The sequence below is a fragment of the Squalius cephalus genome (genome assembly GCF_949319135.1).
Source record: "Squalius cephalus genome assembly, chromosome: 23".
NCBI lineage: Eukaryota > Metazoa > Chordata > Actinopteri > Cypriniformes > Leuciscidae > Squalius > Squalius cephalus.
Window position 1 is genome coordinate 6772101 of NC_137144.1, and position 18591 is coordinate 6790691.

At 37.1% G+C, this 18591-nt stretch overlaps 1 protein-coding gene across 1 annotated transcript in view; it reads left to right on the forward strand.

Moving 5' to 3' along the window:
* Nucleotides 1–18591, forward strand: part of lrrk2 (leucine-rich repeat kinase 2) — an 82365-nt gene that overhangs the window by 16580 nt on the left and 47194 nt on the right. Inside the window, exons 20-31 of the mRNA XM_079860177.1 lie at nucleotides 4202–4372; nucleotides 4613–4719; nucleotides 4806–4872; nucleotides 4963–5171; nucleotides 7190–7440; nucleotides 7588–7736; nucleotides 8552–8645; nucleotides 10040–10226; nucleotides 10349–10530; nucleotides 11190–11413; nucleotides 11503–11630; nucleotides 14340–14558. Coding sequence (XP_079716303.1) covers nucleotides 4202–4372; nucleotides 4613–4719; nucleotides 4806–4872; nucleotides 4963–5171; nucleotides 7190–7440; nucleotides 7588–7736; nucleotides 8552–8645; nucleotides 10040–10226; nucleotides 10349–10530; nucleotides 11190–11413; nucleotides 11503–11630; nucleotides 14340–14558 — 1988 coding nt within the window. The remainder of the gene's footprint in view (nucleotides 1–4201; nucleotides 4373–4612; nucleotides 4720–4805; nucleotides 4873–4962; nucleotides 5172–7189; nucleotides 7441–7587; nucleotides 7737–8551; nucleotides 8646–10039; nucleotides 10227–10348; nucleotides 10531–11189; nucleotides 11414–11502; nucleotides 11631–14339; nucleotides 14559–18591) is intronic.

Consider the following 18591-nt stretch of genomic DNA (forward strand, 5'->3'; position numbering starts at 1 on the left):
ATATTCAGCTTCTCCGTGGCTCGAGCAATCATGTCAGTGAGCTGTGTCAAAGCGTCAGCTACAGTCGAGTAGAATCAAACTCAAATTATTTGCAGTCAAATATAAATATTTTAAATTATATTAAATGGAAATAGTTGAACTTTAGAAGCACTTAAGTAGGTCTTAAGTACATTTTTATATGAAAACAGTGTTGGGGAAAGTTACTTTGAAAAGTAATGCATTACAAAATTGCGTTACTCCCTTAAAAAGTAACTAATTGCGTTACTTAGTTACTTTTTTAGAAAAGTAATGCGTTACGTTACTTTTGCGTTACTTTTTTCCCCCACAATTTTGGGTTGGGCTTGTTTTTTTTATAACAAAAAAGTTATATTTTTGAGCAAATGTAAAGACCCTTTCACACCAAAAGTGAAATAATGCAAGTGAGATTAGTAAATGCACGATCACATTTAGTCTAGAACTACAATAACCATCATGTTTACACACAACGCCTCTGCACTTCGATTTGTTTCAACATTGGGATAAGAGAGCTGTCAGTCAATATATGTGAAAACAAAGTAACTTGCTTTACTTATTTAAAAAAGTAACTCAGGTATTTTTACTTTAAAATAAATTTAAAGTATTTTACATGATTACAGTTAAATTTATAATCAAGTACTTTAGATGTGCTTTAGTTTGTTAGTCAACATATCAAAGTAAGTGAACTTAATTAAGGCATGACAAAAGTTTATTTTAATTATAATTAAAAATGTACTTTAAAGTAAAACTTTTGATTTAACATGTACAAACTATTCAAAAGTGTACTTAAGTTTGTTAAAAAAAAAAGTGTGCAGCACTTGGCCTAAATAAAATCGTCAAATATTTCCTAAGAATACAAAAGGGGAGGGTAAACATCCTAATGCTTTCAAATGAGTTATTATTAGGAAAGGAGCACATAAGGCACCACAACAACATGAAATATGTACCACATACACACAATGCCTAAACATTTGAACCCTCAATAAATTATGGCAACTTTCAACATTTACATAAGAGTCCATGCACAGTTTACCAAGCACAAGATGAGATATCAGACACTGAATAATAAGGGAATTGGTATACAAGGGTTATGAACTTGATAACCTGAAACTCCATCGATGAAAGAAATTCCATGAATTGCAACGCAATGTCCACAAATGCAAATAAAGGAGTACTGGCAAAAGTGCAATTATGCTAATGTCTCAGGTCCCAAAGCAAATATATAATCCACAAAAAGAAAATTACACCCACAAATGAGGAAGTCAATAAAATGAAAAATAGTGAGGGTTAAAATAATTCCGACATGAAGAGATGTGTAGGAGCACATCCAATTGGAGTAAGCAGGTTTGCTTCATACAAACAATATTAGTATGCTTAACAGTCTTAAACGAGTGCTGAACTAATAGTTCCTCAAGGAAAACCACAGCATGCTGAATAGCTAAACCACCATGTGGCTCTTGCTCATAGACAGTAATAGAAATGAACACAGCGACCCCATTGGATTCAACAGAGAAAAGTGAAGTCAATTAGAAGCACTCACTTCCTGATGGCTGAGCGACTGCGCAGACTCAAACTGAGCTTGACGACGTAGATGTGACGTGAGCAACCCGTCTGTCTTCTAGTAGCTGTGCCAAGAGAAATCTGAATCATTCCCTTCCGAAACTTGCAGAGACGGAGAGTGTGAGTAGGAGGTGTCCATGAGCGAGGAGCAGGAGAAACGCTTGCTGTGTATTCTGATTAATAATTTTGTCATTTTGCCTCCACGTCCCCCCGATTGCCCGCGAGCTTCTCCTCCTGTCCATAAGGTAATCTCTCTACTGTGCGACAGAGTCGCGTGGCTATGATGCAACGTAAGATACAAGGTAATGGAGCCTTTTATACATTGTCGTGTTTCTTTAGAAATAAATAATGGACAAATGTCTTTAAATGCCTCAGATGTAAAGTTATTCGCTGTCAAAGTGACGCCAAAATGAATGGGAGTCAATGGAATGCTAACAGCAGGTGAGGGTCTGCTAATCAATGGCGGCGCCCAGGGAAGCTTAAATTTTTTATGAAACATTGCCCCCCTGCTCTTGCTCCCACAAGCCTCTCTTCCTTGTGCTTTTTATACCTGGAGTCCTACTCTCGTTAGGGAGGTTTGCCCCTACTGACTAGGAAGAGAATTACAAGGAAGTAACAGAGAAAATACCTGTTAGAAGTGTACTCTCTTTAAGTACACTTAAAGGAGTCATAACCTGCAATTTTCACTTTTCCACGAGAATCAATGTATGTTATGATTGCCTAACGATTATACACTGGCCGGGAAGCCGATATTTAAAAGTGAAGCGTTTGTTTACCTCAGGGTAAATAAACCAGCGCGCGTGCACGCGCACTCAAATACGAGATTTTGATTTCAGCCCCGTCTTGACGTCATGACGGGGCAGGATATACCATATATGGACACCGCAAACCTATGCCGCGGGAAGCCCGCCCCTCTCCCCCTCCCCCTCCCATTCAGTTCAGTCGAGAAAGATGGAGAAACGAGTACACACCTGAGTTGCTCTGTGGTTGACTGCCACAAACAACATGTAAATGTGTTTTCTCTACCAAAAACGGACCAAACTATCAGGGACCAGTGGATGAAATTCATTTTTAATGACGCTGTCCCAACAACCCTTTCAACTGGCTTATCGTTAGGAGTCTGCGCTAAACAGTTCACACAGGAATCATACACAAATTTGGGGCAATATCAGGTGATGTTGGCCTCGAAGCTCTGTTTGGAAAAAGGTGCAATTCCAACCATCAGAGACTTGCCTGAAATTGAAACGGTAAGACTGAGTTTTTATTGCTCTACTGTGTGTAAGTTAACAAACAGCAGCTAACTGCTAATGCGGCTATTGTATGCTAGCGGGAGTATTAGCTTCGAGGTAAACATGGGGAATGGCTGCTAACGTTACTTTGCAAACAACAAATGACTGAGATCATCATGAAGTCGGCTATTGTATATTGATTGCCTAACGCTTATATATGAGGCGCCGTCTAGTTTGTGTGTGTGTGTGCTCGCGTCTTATATGAGTATGTGCGCGAGTTTGTGTGTGTGTGCTCGCGTCTCATATGAGTATGTGCGTGGAGAGTTCATATACATGTATGTGTGACTACTTAGTATGTATGCAAGCGTGTTTCATATATGTGTGCGTGAATGAAGTTTGATTTAAGCCCTAAACGGCGCCTCATACTTATACACTGGCCGGGAAGCCGGTCGCGGCCAGGTCGGGTAAATTCATAACTTGCGCCATGATGTCATTTTGTAATGATATGCTAAAGCGTTACCTGCGATGTCAACCCCCCTCCTTCCTGCCACCAATCAACGCGCCCCTCATTTGCATTATTAAAATGACCGTCCACGACAGCCAAAATATCGCATCAGATCTCGCGAGACAAGAATGCCTTCAGAAATAAGGGTCTGAGGAGCTCTGTGTTTATTTTTTTTCCACTTTTCTTTTTTAGAAGGGCCTGAAAGACTATAATACAGCAGTAGGTATCCAAGGTAATACTAGGTTATGACTCCTTTAAGGGACCTTTTATTTCACTCATTTTATATGATCTACAAGTACATTTAAAAATAAATAAATAAATAAATATTTATACTTTCAAGATTTGAGGGCACATTCAAGTGCACATTCAATAAAATTAAGCACACTTTTTAGCGCAATTTTCCACCGGACAAATTGCGATTGTTAACTCATGATTTCTGTTCTGTGCGTCTGTGCGCACCAATCTTGCACTTCTATCTACTCCTCAACCAGACCACCTAGAGACTTCGGGTTTTCGGCATTATGTTAAGGAAGGTCTAATCTCGGGAACGCACAAAAAAAATCCAGGAAAAGATTTACTATCTCTTAGTGTTGTGATCCCATGAGGTGAGAAAATTGCGCTAAAACACTCACTGAGTTTTTATTACTTGTTTAAAATTCTATGTCTAAAAAACATGGGGCTTGTCTTTACTGCTTAAAATAAGTAAAGGAACGCCAGTTTTTACACCATTGACAGATGGAAAGAAAATCACTTGTCACTTGATTTGTGGCTTCTAGAGAATCAGTTTGTCATTACTGTTACTATACTATTATAAGTATGTGGGGAATTTAATTCTACATAACAATAACTAGCCTGACTGTTGATGGTACATCTTTTCTTTGCGTCTCTTAAGGTAAAGGTCAGTGTTTGGCCAGACAGATCTTGTCACTCCAGAGGAGGAGAGTCAGTAGATTACAGAGTGATGTCAGCACATTCAGATATTTTACGGATGAGGAAAGTGACGACTCGCACATTTCCTTAGATGAAAGCTTAGCCTTCATGTTTGATGACTTGGAGAGTGACGGTAAGATGATTCTCATGGAAACACCAAGCCTTTGCAACCTCATGATATGCTGAAAAAGTTTGGATGTATTCATAATTATTGAATTATGCAGAATCAATGTTGACATAAATTATTATTGTAGTTGATTAAACAATATGCATATCCTGTTATTAATTTAATACTGTTAATTGACTCACAGCAAGAAAATTACACTTACAATATTATTTATCTGAAAGAATGAATGTGTTGTTCCATTGGTAGGGAGTGACGGACCTCCACATGGAGTGTTGCCTTTCAACGATTCTCCAGAAGTGGGCAGAAAACCTGCTTGGAGAAATCACAGTCGACGTAGACGTGCCAATTCAGAGGTACCGGATCGAACAGATGCACTTTTGGTGGGCTGTGTGCTTGGGTTTTAACAATGAGGGTCTCTGACTTAATATCTTTTGCACAGGGAAGTCATCGTGAGACAGATCCAAGCATTCCTCTGTATAAGCGGTTTAACTCTCACAACACCAGAGGTACATACTGTATAACAAGCTGTCCGACATGTGAACTAGTCCGTCAAATTTCACCCGATCAATGTGTCTTCTATTGTGTTGACTCTACAGGGCAGGGTTTCGTGGAAAGCTCGACTCCTGGTGCAGTTCCTCTGGCCATAGACAAAGACCCCATCCGTCTGCTCGACCTATCAGGGAATGAGCTGAGCAATCTGTCCTGTTTGACGGATGTGAGCTCTCTTAAGCGACAGATTGAAAACCTTCTTCGGCTTGATCTGAGCAAAAACAGTCTATCAGAGTTTCCCAGTGTTCTCTGTCAGGTGTGTGGAAACATTTTACAATACAATACAATACAATGTTTATTTATAAAGCACAATTTAAAAACAACCAAAGTGCTGTACACAAAAAACAAACAAAAAAACTTAGGTGTAACACACGAAAACACACAGTCATAAAACAGCAAGTCAAGATATATTAAACGCCAAAGAAAATAAATAAATGAGTCTTAAGAGTAGACTTAAAAGTAGATAAAGTTGGGGCAGTTCTGATATGAACCGGGAGACTATTCCATAGTTTAGGGCCGATGACAGAAAAGGCACGATCACCTCTATTTTTTAGTCTTGTCCTGGGAACTTGCAATAGTCCAGAATTAGCAGATCTAAGTGACCTTGACTGAGTGTAGGGATGGAGCAGATCTGACAATATTCTAAAATTTGTATCAATTATCATATTTTGACAGTATTATTAAATTAGTGTGTTGTCAAACAGCGTTCGAAACCCATTCTGGAATGTTTCTACAATGTATTCTATTCACAATGTTAGTTACTATCGATTTTAGTACTATGATCTAAAGCAGAACATAAATTAAAGGAACACGCCGACTTTTTGGGACTTTAGCTTATTCACCGTATCCCCCAGACTTAGATAAGTCCACACACACCCTTCTCATCTCCGTGCGTGCCGTTACTCTGTCTGACGCACCCACTGCTAGCCTAGCTTAGCACAAAGACTGGAGGTAAACGGCTCCAGCTAGCATACTGCTCCCAATAAGTGACAAAATAACGCCATGAGACATAGCACTGCTACTTCGCCTTCTGAGAATATAGTTCCCAGTATGTATACGGTTAGAAGATGGCTGTGTCTCATGTGACCTTGTTATTTGTACACGCTGTGACTATACAAATCACAACATGTAAAAAGGAAAATGTTGGAGTTATTTTGTCACTTATTGGGAGCAGTATGCTAGCTGGAGCCATTTACCTCCAGTCTTTGTGCTAAGCTAGGCTAGCGGTGGGTGCGTCAGACAGAGTTACGGCACGCACGGAGATGAGAAGGGTGTGTGTGGACTTATCTAACTCTGGGGGATACGGTGAATAAGCTGAAGTCCCAATAAGTCGGCGTGTTCCTTTAAATGATGTTAAGTTCCCTTGTGAAATAGAAGTACACTTAAGCATACTTTTAAAAATAGTTCATGTTTTGGAAATGATATACTTTAAAAGAACTTTAAAAGGACGCTTAATTGCAATTATATACAATGTATTATAGTCAGGGTTACTTGAAACAAACTAAACCTTAACTGAAATAAAGTAAAATATTAAAAACTTAAACTTACTTGATTTCAGCTAGTTGCCAAAGCAACATTTCTCATTTTCATTTAGTTTGACTTGATGTACTATCAATGATAATACAATAACACTGATTATAGTTTACATTTATATTAAATGCAATTATCTGAATTTTTGAGTGCTTTTTGACCTACTTAAGTAGTCATAGTAATAAGGTTAAAGTGTACTTTATTTTCACTGTAATTTGTATGTCATGTATTTAAATATTATTTCATATTTTTTTAAGGAAGTTGCAGTTTAGTACATTCAAAGTATATTAACTTGAAATGTAATCAAATAACACACTACAATTGAAATTATAATCAAGTGTATGTGCTGTAGTTTGTTAGTCAATTACATAAAAAAATGTATTTCTTTAAAGCACACAAAAAAATGTAAACATAATGATTTAAAATGGAATTTACAGTAAAGCTATCAAGAGTTGCTGTAGTAAGCGCACGGCAATGGAAGTGCAAACAGTCTTAAATAATAAATCCACAAAGGGAACACGTAAAATAACACCAGGAAAAACATGAATTAAAACGCACTCAACATGTGACATATATACTTTTAAGATTTGAAGTACACTACAAGTGCACATTCAGTACAAATAAGCTTATTTCTTTTTACAAGAGTTATTAACAATAACTTGTAATTACATTTTCTACTAGCATAACAGTGGCCCAGTTGTAATATTATTATAATTTTATAAATAGTTATTTTCTGTTCCTTAGAGTTTAAGAAGTCTAACCCGTCTAGATCTCCAAGGGAACCAGTTGCAGTCACTTCCTGGAGATCTCCTGCGTTTGCCCGCTCTGAGCGCGCTCAATGTGTCACACAACTGCATCGGTCCACTTCTGCTGCTGGACCCGACTGTGTGCAGTCCATCCTTACGCCAGCTCAACCTCTCCTTCAACCAGATCACCGTCTTCCCCTTCCAGCTGGGTCAGGCCACGGACAAACTGGAAGAGCTCTCGTTGGAGGGGTATGTTATAGGATGATCGTTTTTCTAGAGGGCTGCATTGCTGTCATTTCTTTCATTTGTTCTTCTTATACATTTTTTGGGGGGATATACATAAGTGTAAAAAAGGTTGTATGCACACATAAATAGTATTTTTTGTTTTGTTTTCAGCAATCAGATATCAGAACTGTCTCTCCCTCTCTGTCTGGCTGAGTTGAAAGTTTTAGATGTCAGTAAGAATCAGGTTAAAATGGTTTCAGAAGACTTCCTCACTGAATGTCTCAAGATGGAAACTTTCATCGCTTGTGTTAACCAAATCAGTAAGTCTGCCAACTCTTTAAAGCGAACGTGAACCAAAATTCCTGATTTTACTGTCTTAAAAATGATTTTGTAATATTTCATCAAAATATATTAACTTGAGGAAGAATATCTTATTGGCTATGCTTCACGAGCTGTTGGTTAATGTTAGTCAATAGGCAAACATCTATTTAGTCATTGTTTTAGACCAGTGTTATTTTACAGTTATTTATATGCTATTATAGTATTTATTGAATTTTTGAATCACATTTTTTTTGTTGCATTTTCAGTTTTCTTTTTCTATTTTGTCATTTATTGTTTTTATTGCTTTTGATTATCTCTATAAAATTTAATTAATTTTGTTTTAGTTTTAGTAATTTTGCTACTTCAACTTCATGAACTTTTTTCAGTTAGCTGCCAAGACAACAGTGCTAATTTTCAGTCTAAGTTTTAAAGTTATTCATTAAATACTTGCATTTATAATGGAAAACAATGTTTAATACTTTTAGTTTTGGCTAACAATAAAAACAATTGTTTTAGGATACTGTTGTAATTAATGCAGCCTTTCTGCAATCTTAACAATAGTTTACTCTGTAATTTAATGCCAGTTAACATTGCTATAATACACATTAACACATAGTTACAGCATTAATAACAGCTGCAACAAATGGTATTGGGTGCTTGCTTTCACCATCCAATCAATTCACTTTGGATAAAATCAAATATGTCACATGACACATTTTAAATATCTTTAAAATGTTGTTTCATGAAAACTAAGATGGAAAATCATGTTCTGTTTATTGTTTCTGTTGTTATTAACAGTCTTGTTTTCATACAGGTTCATTGTCACACCTTCCCTCAAAAATAACCACAATTAAATTATCAATGAACAATTTTACAAGTGTTCCTGAAATAATCATGAACTTGCCATAGTAAGTGTGTTTTCTCTCTCTCAAATGTACATATTAATAACAATACATACTTCTGATTTACAAACAGCACCTGTGATATGCTTTATACATTTTACATTTAAAAATAATTTTAACTTGTCCTTAAGTTTGTAAAAACGTTGTGTCTGCAATAAAGCACTTACAGTATGAGCAGGGCTCCAGACTAACATTTGAGAGCACCAGCACCTGATCTGGGAGCGCTGGGGGGATTTTTAATCATAAAGTTAATTTAATCCTAAAATTTGTATTCTTTTGCATTAATAAGTGCAGTTACTAATAATATTACATTTGTTTATTGGAAATTTGACAGTAAAGCACTGAGCTTTAATTGAGATGTAGATAAAATTAACTTTTATTAACAACAGTAACTTGCAAAAACCTCTCTTTGTTAGGGGAAGTTAAATATTCTACTCATATTAAATGTACCATTTTTCTTCTATAGTATCATGCTGAACTGACCGACTGCTTAAGTGATTATAAAAGAAGCGCTATTTACTTGCTTTGTGTGTAATTCACAATTTGAAGAAAACTTTGTTTTTCATGAGACTTTGTGATGACTTGTTTTCCGAATATTAGGGAGTGGAAATGGCTAAGTCAATAAGTTCTCCTCTGCCACCATCTACTGGTTATTACATTTACACTTACATTTAATAATTTAGCAGATGCTTTTATCCAAAGCGACTTACAAATGAGAACAATAGAAGCAGTTAAACTAACAATTGGACAACAATATACAAGTGTTATGACCCTTCCCAGTTTAATCTAACGCAGTACCTGTATTATTATTTTTTTTTTTTTAAAGATAATAGATATAGAATAGAAGATAAAGTGTTAGTATTAATGGATCAAGTGTTGCCAAGTGTTGTGGTTAAAGTGGAAATCTCTCTTTTTTTTTTTTACTACAAAGTGTTCTTAAATCTTTAAACTTTTAGTTTTACAAATCAATACATAAAAAAAAAAAAAAAAAAACACATTTAGAACTTTGAAGAGCAGGAAAAGTGTGAAGCACTTGAAAGCCCTTGAAAGTTGCTTGAATTTCACTCTCAAATGTTGTACAAACCCTGAGATGAATAATAATAATAATCATAAAAACATTCAACTATTTCTGCCACAATACCATGGTTACAGTTAGCCTTACAAATTTTTGTAAACTAAGACTTAAACATTAAGCTTTTTACAATCTAACATGAGACAGTTTTGGTTGCTCGACATTACTGGCAGAAATTCCTAATCAATCATCACCTCTCCTAAAGTCTTAATAATTGTATAATTTGCACTCTGGCTAAAGATGCTATTAATAAAGCCTGACTTGTTTTGTTTTGTTCCTTTTTATATCGTTTTGTAACTCTCTTTTAACACGTCTCTTTGTCTGTTAGTTTGCGTTCGCTGGACATGAGAAAGAACAGCATTAGTGTTCTTCTGGGTCCAGCTTTGTGGGTCAGTGTAAACCTGAGAGAGCTGATGTTCAGTCATAATCACATCTCCACACTCGACCTGAGCGGCCCGGTGTACAAGTGGGCCCGACTGGAGAAACTTCATTTAAGCTCCAATAAACTCACTGAGGTACGATTCATCTCACACTCTGATTCAATGAAACACTGTGGTTGTGGTCTGTCTTTGTGCCTGAAAGGGTATATTTGTTAGAAAATAATGAGAAGTTAGTGTTTTGTGCTTTTGTTCTTTAGATCCCTCCTCAGATTGGTATGCTGGAGGACCTGACGTCTCTAGATGTCAGTCAGAATGAAGGTTTGCGCTCTTTCCCTGATGAGATGGGAAAGCTGGTTCATTTATGGGATCTACCTCTAGATGGTCTGCAGCTCCAGCTGGACCTCAAACACATCGGGAGCAAAACCAAAGACATCATCAGGTCTGAGTCTACCTGCATGTCTCATTTAGACAATGTCCCTTTAAAGTAAAAGACTTTATGTTGTTTGTAATTTAGCTTTTAAATACATCAGTGACCGTATCTGTATTGTTTAGAATTGATGATTGCCATTTTATTTAGTTTTTTATTTGTTCGTTTTTTTTGTTTGTATTGTCGGTATTGGCAGATGATAATATAAGATCTTATTTTTCAAACAGTATAGTCATCTTCTCATGAATTTACTTAAACCTCTGCATGTAAACTCCTGGATTTGCAGAATAGTGCGTTTAGTATTCAATTATTTGTTATAGTGCAGTTTTATAATATTACCTATTAAATCAGTTTAAATATATATATATATATATATATATATATATAATCTGAAGTTTAAAGACAACATGAAATTGAAATTGTAGTCCTTGCCTATTCCTAACATGTGTGCTTCTAAAAGTTGATTAAATAAACTTTTAGCAGTAATACACTTTTTTAAAATCTTTTAGTATTTCTCTTCCGGCAAAAAGGGCAAAACATTTTGAGGACTCATCTTGCACTAAGGGGCGTCTTCAATTGTTTTGCCTAATAGAATGCTCTCTAGAGTATTTCTAATTACAAATTCCATCTGCCTCTAAATAGCAGTATCGTGATCGCTGTGGTTCTTACAGGTTCTTGCAGCAGCGTCTGAAGAAAGCTGTCCCATATTACCGCATGAAGCTCATTGTGGTGGGCAGCCCATGTAGCGGGAAGAGCTCTTTGATTCAGCAGCTGATGAGACTCAAGCGCTCTCAGTGGCGATCTGATCAGCACACCATCGGCGTCAGCGTCCGAAACTGGGCCGTCAGGAACAAAGAAAAGAGGAACGTGCAGCTGAATGTTTGGGAGTTATCTGGTGAGCATCTACACAATGCTTGCAACAAATCAATTGTGGGAAAATATCATTAGGAAATTGCAGATTTTCATCTTTCTATTATTGTGCAGGTGCTGAAGAATGCAGCGGGTTTCACCCTCACTTTATGAGCTCCAGGGCTCTCTATCTAGTGCTGTATGACCTGAAGAAAGGACCCAGTGAGATAGACACCATAAAACCCTGGCTCTTTAACATTAAAGTAAGTTTAACCTTTTACTCCTTCCAGCAAGCACATAATACTTTTACAACATTTTTACATCATGTATATGTACATTAATATGTACACTATGTCATGACTCATGATACATTTAACTACATTTAGCAGATTAGAGCTGTGCGATTAATATAGTTTACACTTTTATGACGATCCAAGCAATTAAGCAGTTGGGGTATGCTGTACAGCACAGGTGTCAAACTCAGTTCCTGGAGGGCCACAGCCCTACACAGTTTTGTTCCAACCCTGCTTCAACACACACACACCTGCAGTTTTCAAATAAGCCTGAAGGACTTGATTAGCTGATCAGGTGTGTTTAATTAGGGTTGAAGCTAAACTCTGCAGGGCTGTGGCCCTCCAGGAACTGAGTTTGAAACCCCTGCTGTACAGTATAAAGTAGGGGTGTAACGGTACATGTATTTGGTACGAGTCTTTCGGTTAGGTACGCACGTGTACTGAACAAATACAGTGTTTTTTTTTAACTGCTTCATGTGCAGAAATTCATTTGAAACTCCTAATTTTAAAGATCTTAATTTTAATGAATCAATTTCAATTCTTAAATTCCAAAATCTTTTAGTCTAAACTGTTTCAGTTGATGCGTCTTTAAAACTTCACAAGACATTATATAGCATTCCTACCATCCAATAATTACCGAGTTCTGGCATGAAACTCTAGATGGCGCAGGCTGATAGTTCTAACTCATTTGGTAGCGATCATGTCATTATCTACATAGCACAGCTGATTGGTTGTTGTTGCATCAGCGGCCAATGATTCAAACAAATACCGGTAGTGTTGCTGGTAACAGTCTGCAGCACGCTTTCAGGAACCCTCCACCTTCCCCAGCTCCACCTGTATAGATCTGCTATGGGGTTTAAATAATGTATGTTACATGTGCAGCAGCAGCAACATATCTTACATGCTCACAGCAACGTCTGTAAATGTATTGGCAGTAGCAAGTCTCTGTATCAGATCTATTCCACCAAGACCAAATACATTAACATTGCCATATCCGTTACCATGCCAATCTCTATTACCATACCAATCTCCCGAGAGTTGTCATGACAGAGTTGCAGTAAGCGCTGTGTTTTGTCACTTTCGATAAGAAACAAAGTCTCATCTTTCAAGTTTTGTTCATTTATTTTCAGGAAATTCAAACAATAAATGCCGTTCTGATGCTCTTTGATGTGGCGTGAAAGATTGCTATATAAGCACCGCAGTTCAATCGGCATCATAGAGCGCGAGTGAACGTGATCATCACTACCTCTTTACTACTAGTTATAGAATTAAATAAACATGAATGGACATCTAATATAATCACTCAATCAGTGTTTCACCCACTGAAAGACGTCGAACAGCTTGTAAACAATGAAGCATTACATTTACTTCAGGCAAGTCATTCATTGTCCACAGCTCGATAGTTCACTAGAGGAATGAACTTTAAAGGGGTTTAAACTCTTTAAACTTTAAACTCTATTATGCTTTTTCACTTTTTCAACTTTAGTTAATGTGTAATGTTGCTGTTTGAGCATAAAAAAGATTTGCAAGGCTACAAAGCTCAAAGTCCACTCCAAAGGGAGATATTTTATTTAACAGAATCCCCTTTCCAAGAACTACAACGATCGACTCGTTTGGACTACAACGCGTTTTTTTTATTGATCTTATGAAGTCGCAATGTTACTCATTTAAATAATTCCCGCCCACGGAATATGCAAAAAGGAGACGAGGCCTGGTTGAGCTGCATTAGAGAAGACTGTGTTGTTGCTATGACAAAGAGACACTGTTTTTTCCACAATATTTCCAAAACTCATTTGTTTGACCTTCCTAAGGCTGATGAACTTAAAGTGGTTAAAAACAATTTTAAACACTATTCTTGAACATTATAACCCCAACACTTATCTGTGTGCTGCACATTTTATGGAGAAGAGCTTCCAGAACCTAAGAGAGTACAATGCAGGCTACGCACAAAAGCTTCTCCTGAAATGGAGCAGTTCCCACTTTGTCGGGACAATCTGTTGTTTGTGGATCACAACTTGCAAGTATGTTTTATTATTTGTAGTTGCACTTGTATTAACAGTTCCAATTATAAGTTTTATGTTATTGTTGCGATGTAAAACAAGGACAAAGCTGTTAGCCTCCGCTTTCCAGCTAGCTAACATCTGTGTTGATGTCTGTGTTGTATTTACTGTTGCTTTTGTAAGCTCTCGCTTTTGTAAGAGTGTTCACTGCCCCTTAGGAAAATCAATCATGGTTTTTTTATCGATTACTGTTTGTATTATACCATAGTTTTCAGACAAGTATCATGATTAAATGGTGTATAACTTTGTATTTAAAATGTATTCGAGAAAAAAATTTAAAAAAATCTCAGGTTACGACTGTAACCTTTTTTCCCTGAGAACAGGGAACGAGACACTGCATCGATTGCTGCTTTGGGGAACGCCTCAGGCGTGACAGGTGTCTGAAATCACTATCAAATCACGGCAATGACATTGACTGGCGACAGCCGCTGACTTCATTAACGTGCCATTTAGGAATGTTGTTCAAACTGTAGATTTTCCTTTGGTAGCATCAAAACGTCAATATAAAGTTTTTACTATGAATACAAAACCAGACCGAACGTTTTATGTGGAACATTTGGTTTAGGTTTTAAAATGACATGATTTGCATATTTAAATAAAAAAACCCTGTTTCTCTCAGGCTGTAGCTGGACAGTCTCCTGTGATTGTGGTTGGAACTCATGCAGATGTGTGTGAAGAGCGTCACCTACAGGAGTGTGTTCTGAAGCTGCGAGAGGAGCTGCTGTCTCAGCCCGGGTTTCCAGTGATCAAAGAGAACCACATGCTATGTGCCTGTGAGGAGTCCGAGTCCATCAACAAGTTACGCAAAGCCATCTACAGAGAGCTCATTGAGTTTAAGGTGATTTACAAATTCAGTTTATAATGGCACTTATTAGCAAATATTATCAATGATATTAACCAATAAAACACCATCAATTTATCATTAAAGTAGTCAATATAAATACATATACATTTTTCTGAAGCCATACAAGTTTTTTTTGTACACTTTGATGACTGTTCCTTAACATACATTCTTATAAAGTATACTATAGTAATACGTACAATATGGTACCTTGTACCTTGTACCCATACCTTTACCAGCAACTCGATCTACAGTATGTGGCTGTTACTTGATCACTTTTACAAGATTTGATTTATAGTCTAGAAAAAAAGGGGGAAAAAAACCCTTAATCTTAAACTATCTTCTACTTTGTTTGATGCATCACCAATAACATGCTTTAGATAATGATGCAATTGGAGATCTCTATAACCATACCATCAGTGGATCAGTGGTTATCTAAGGGATTTGTAACATTCTGAGATGAAAAGGCCCTGTTGACTTATTTACTCCTTGTAATAGCAAATTTTAGTTCTTCATCAGTTATTTTAGATAACATTCTCTTTTTGTTTCTTGCAAAAAAATGTAGGTAGATTCAAAGATTCAAGAATTATCGTTCCTTAAGAATTTGCATCTATTTTGTTCTGGACTGGTAGTATAATTTCTTGTAAAACATCTCAAAATTATTAAGAATTTCATCTGAGCCATATTACCGTATTCTTCCGAATATAAGAGGAAAGTATCTATTTTTTTTAAGCCTTTTTCCAAAATAAAATAATGTTCATATTTAATTTTTTTCATATTAGAATTTTTGTATTGAAACTATGGTAAATACTGGTAAAATGTACTAACAATCACATTTAAAATTCATACCATAAAAATAACATGTAATTCTTATTAGGGCCCGAGCACCGATGGTGTGAGGACCCTCTTGGAATTGCTCTGTTTATTAGGGCCCGAGCACCGATGGTGTGAGGACCCTCTTGGAATTGCTCTGTTTATTAGGGCCCGAGCACCGATGGTGTGAGGACCCTCTTGGAATTGCTCTGTTTATTATTATTATTATTATTCTTCTCCGCATTGAATTGCATTTTTGAGGGCCTAAACATGCGCGAAAACTCACGAAACTTTGCACACGCGTCAGAACTGGCGAAAATTTACATCTGATATAGGTTTCAGAATTGGACGGGGCAAAATGGCTCGATAGCGCCACCTATAAAAGTTCAACGGAGTGCGCCTCCTGCAACGTTCCACGTACGTGCACGAAATTCGGTACATACGTGTAATGACCTAATACCTACAAAAAAGTCTCTTGGAGCATAGCCCTAAACACAACAGGAAGTCAGCCATTTTGAACTTCCTCTCAGATTTTTGTGCAGTTTTTGCCATTTTCAGGCCTCGTACTTTAACGAACTCCTCCTACAGTTTTAATCTGATCATCTTCAAATTTGGTGAGTGTAATCTTAAGGCCTTTGCGACGTTAAATTGCGAAGATCTTGAGTTTTCGTCGAAGGGCGGGTCCTCGGCGGCCTTACAAATTTCGATGTTTCGCCATGAAACAGGAAGTTGCTGTAACTCAGGCATGGAATGTCCAATCTCCCCCAAACTTCACACGTTTGATAAGAGTTCTGTCCTGAACACATGGCCATGCTCATATTCAGTTATAGTCATAGCGCCACCTGCTGGCAACAGGAAGTGACATGTTTAACACTGTTATGGACTCCTAATAACATATAAAAAAGTGCCAGCAAGTGCGAAACATGCTAACAACATACTAGAAGCATGCTAAAACATGCTAGCAAACTCTTAGCTAAGTGCTAAAGCATGCTATTATTGCAATTAAATAGGAATTTGCTGTAACTCAGGCATGGAATGTCCAATCTGCCCCAAACTTCACACTTTTGATAAGCGTTCTGTCCTGAACACATCTACATGATAATATTCAGTTATAGTAATAGCGCCACCTACTGGCAACAGGAAGTGTCATGTTTAACACGTTGATGCCATTCTAGCAACATGTTAAAAATGCCATTGAGGTCTAAACATGCTAGAAACATGTTAAAACATGCTAGCAATACTTAGCTAAGTGCTAAAGCATGCTAATTCAATGAAACAGGATGTTGTTGTTACTCAAGAAGGCAATGTCCAATATGCGCCAAACTTCACACTTTTAATAAACGTTCTGTCCTGAACACATGACCATGCTCATATTCAGTTACAGTCATAGTGCCACCTGCTGGCAACAGGAAGTGACATGTTAAACACTGTTGTGGACATATAAAAACATATAAAAAAAGTGCCAGCAAGTGCTAAACATGCTAACAACATACTAGAAACATGCTAAAACATGCTAGCAAACACTTAGCTAAGTGCTAAAGCATGCTATTGCTGCAATTAAATAGGAATTTGCTGTAACACAGGCATGGAATGTCCAATCTGCCCCAAACTTCACACGTTTGATAAGAGTCATGGCCTGAACACATCTACATGAGAATATTCAGTTATAGTAATAGCGCCACCTGCTGTCAACAGGAAGTGACATGTTTAACACTGTTGTGGTCTCCTAATAACATATATAAAAGAGCCAGCAAGTGCTAAACAGGTTAGCAACATACTAGAAACATGCTAGCAAACACTTAGCTAAGTGATAAAGCATGCTATTACTGCAATTAAATAGGAATTTGCTGTAACTCAGGCATGGAACGTCCAATCTGCCCCAAACTTCACATGTTTGATAAGAATCATGGCCTGAACGCATGCCTATGCTCAAATTCAGTTATAGTAATAGCGCCACCTACTGGCAACAGGAAGTGACATGTTTAACACGTTGATGCCGTTCTAGCAACATGTTAAAAATGCCATTGAGTTCTAAACATGCTAGAAACATATTAAAACATGCTAGCAATACTTAGCTAAGTGCTAAAGCATGCTAATTCAATGAAACAGGACTTTGTTGTTACTCAAGAAGGCAATGTACAATCTACCCCAAACGTCACACGTTTGATAAGAGTTATCTCTTGAACACATGTCCATGCTCATATTTAGTTATAGTCATAGCGCCACCTGCTGGCAACAGGAAGTGACGTTTAACACTGTTCTTGACTCCTAATAACATATAAAAAAATGCCAGTAGGTGCTAAACATCCTACCAACATACTAGAGACATGCTAAAACATAATAGCAAACACTTAGCTAAGTGCTAAAGAATGATATTACTGCAATTAAATATGAATTTGCTGTAACTCAGGCATGGAATGTCCAATCTGCCCCAAACTTCACACTTTTGATAAGCGTTCTGTCCTGAACACATGACCATGCTTATATTCAGTTACAGTCATAGCGCCACCTGCTGGCAACAGGAAGTGACATGTTTAACACTGTTGTGGACTCCTAATAACATATAAAAAAGTGCCAGCAAGTGTTAAACATGCTAACAACATACTAGAAACATGCTAAAACATGCTAGCAAACTCTTAGCCAAGTGCTAAAGCATGCTATTATTGCAATTAAATAGGAATTTGCTGTAACTCAGGCATGGAATGTCCAATCTGCCCCAAACTTCACACTTTTGATAAGAGTCATGGCCTGAACACATCTACATGAGAATGTTCAGTTATAGTAATAGCGCCACCAACTGGCAACAGGAAGTGACATGTTTAACACGTTGATGCCGTTCTAGCAACATGTTAAAACATGCTAACAATGCTTAGCTAAGTTCTAAAGAATGCTAATTCAATGAAACATGACTTTGTTGTTACTCAAGAAGGCAATGTCCAATTTGCACCAAACTTCACATGTTTGATAAGAGTTCTGTCCTGAACACACATCCATGCTCATATTCAGTTATAGTCATAACGCCACCTACTGGCAACAGAAACTGACATGGTTAACACAGTAATGCAGTACTAACCACATAATTATTGTGTACTAAGCATGCTAGAAACAGACTGAACATGCTAGCAACACTTAGCTGAGTCATGAAGCATGCTATTATCACCATTATACAAAACATTTTGTAACTGACTTTGACATACTCTTACTATATATACCTCCT